This window comes from Apteryx rowi, unplaced genomic scaffold, assembly GCF_003343035.1.
Source record: "Apteryx rowi isolate R43461 unplaced genomic scaffold, aptRow1 scaffold_123, whole genome shotgun sequence".
In the NCBI taxonomy this organism is placed as follows: Eukaryota; Metazoa; Chordata; class Aves; order Apterygiformes; family Apterygidae; genus Apteryx; species Apteryx rowi.
Genome location: NW_020447453.1, coordinates 1,847,243 through 1,847,953, shown reverse-complemented (window position 1 = coordinate 1,847,953; position 711 = coordinate 1,847,243). Strand labels below are relative to the sequence as shown.

Genomic DNA, 711 nt, shown 5'->3' with positions numbered 1-711 from the left:
GCAAACGTACACATACATGCCATGTATCATAGTACAGACACACACATGCTACGCATATACTATACACACTGTATGCATTATACACACGTTTGTGTGCACATCATAGTACACACACATATACACATTAAATATACTACACTCAACGCATTATATACATATGCTTCTGTGCATACATCTAGGTATATACACTGTCCCGCGTGCTTACACCTATGCACCCCCCCCCAACTGTGTTTATATAGGTGTTATTTTGCGTGTGCGTAAACACCGAGCCGCCACGGGAGGCTGCACGCCCTCCCCAGCGGCGGAGCGAGCGACCGTTGGCGGTAACGCCCCCTCCCCCCCCCGCCAGCCCGCCGCTCTCGCGAGATTTCCTCTCGCTGCCTCCCCCCAATTGCCGAGGTCTCCGCTTCGCTCCGCGGGCGGGTCACGTGCCAGCGCTGGGGCGGGGCGGTGACGTCATAGGTCATATGACCAGCCGGGCCGTGGCCTTTGCTGTCCGCGCGGGCCGCCGCCGTCTCCGCGCTCCCGCCGGTTCCGCTTCGCCCCCCTCCGCCCYCCCCGCTCCCCTCCCCGCCATGGCTCGGGCCCAGGGCGCGCGGGGGCTGCTCGCGGCGGCCGCCCTGCTCGGTAAGGAGGCGGCGGCCTGCGGGGCCGGGCTGCCGCGGCGCGGGGGGCTGCGCCGGGCCGGTAACCGGACACCGTCCGCCCGGC

At 64.5% G+C, this 711-nt stretch overlaps 1 protein-coding gene across 3 annotated transcripts in view; it reads left to right on the top strand.

The window, feature by feature from the left end:
* Nucleotides 1-517: 517 nt before the first annotated feature.
* LAMP1 (lysosomal associated membrane protein 1) overlaps nucleotides 518-711 on the top strand; it is a 19,932-nt gene continuing 19,738 nt past the window's right edge. The window contains exon 1 of one of the 3 annotated variants that reach the window (XM_026055480.1): nucleotides 518-627. In XM_026055480.1, the coding sequence (XP_025911265.1) occupies nucleotides 576-627 (52 nt within the window). In that variant the 5' untranslated portion in view covers nucleotides 518-575. The remainder of the gene's footprint in view (nucleotides 628-711) is intronic. The other 2 variants (XM_026055478.1, XM_026055481.1) reach the window with 2 other exon arrangements.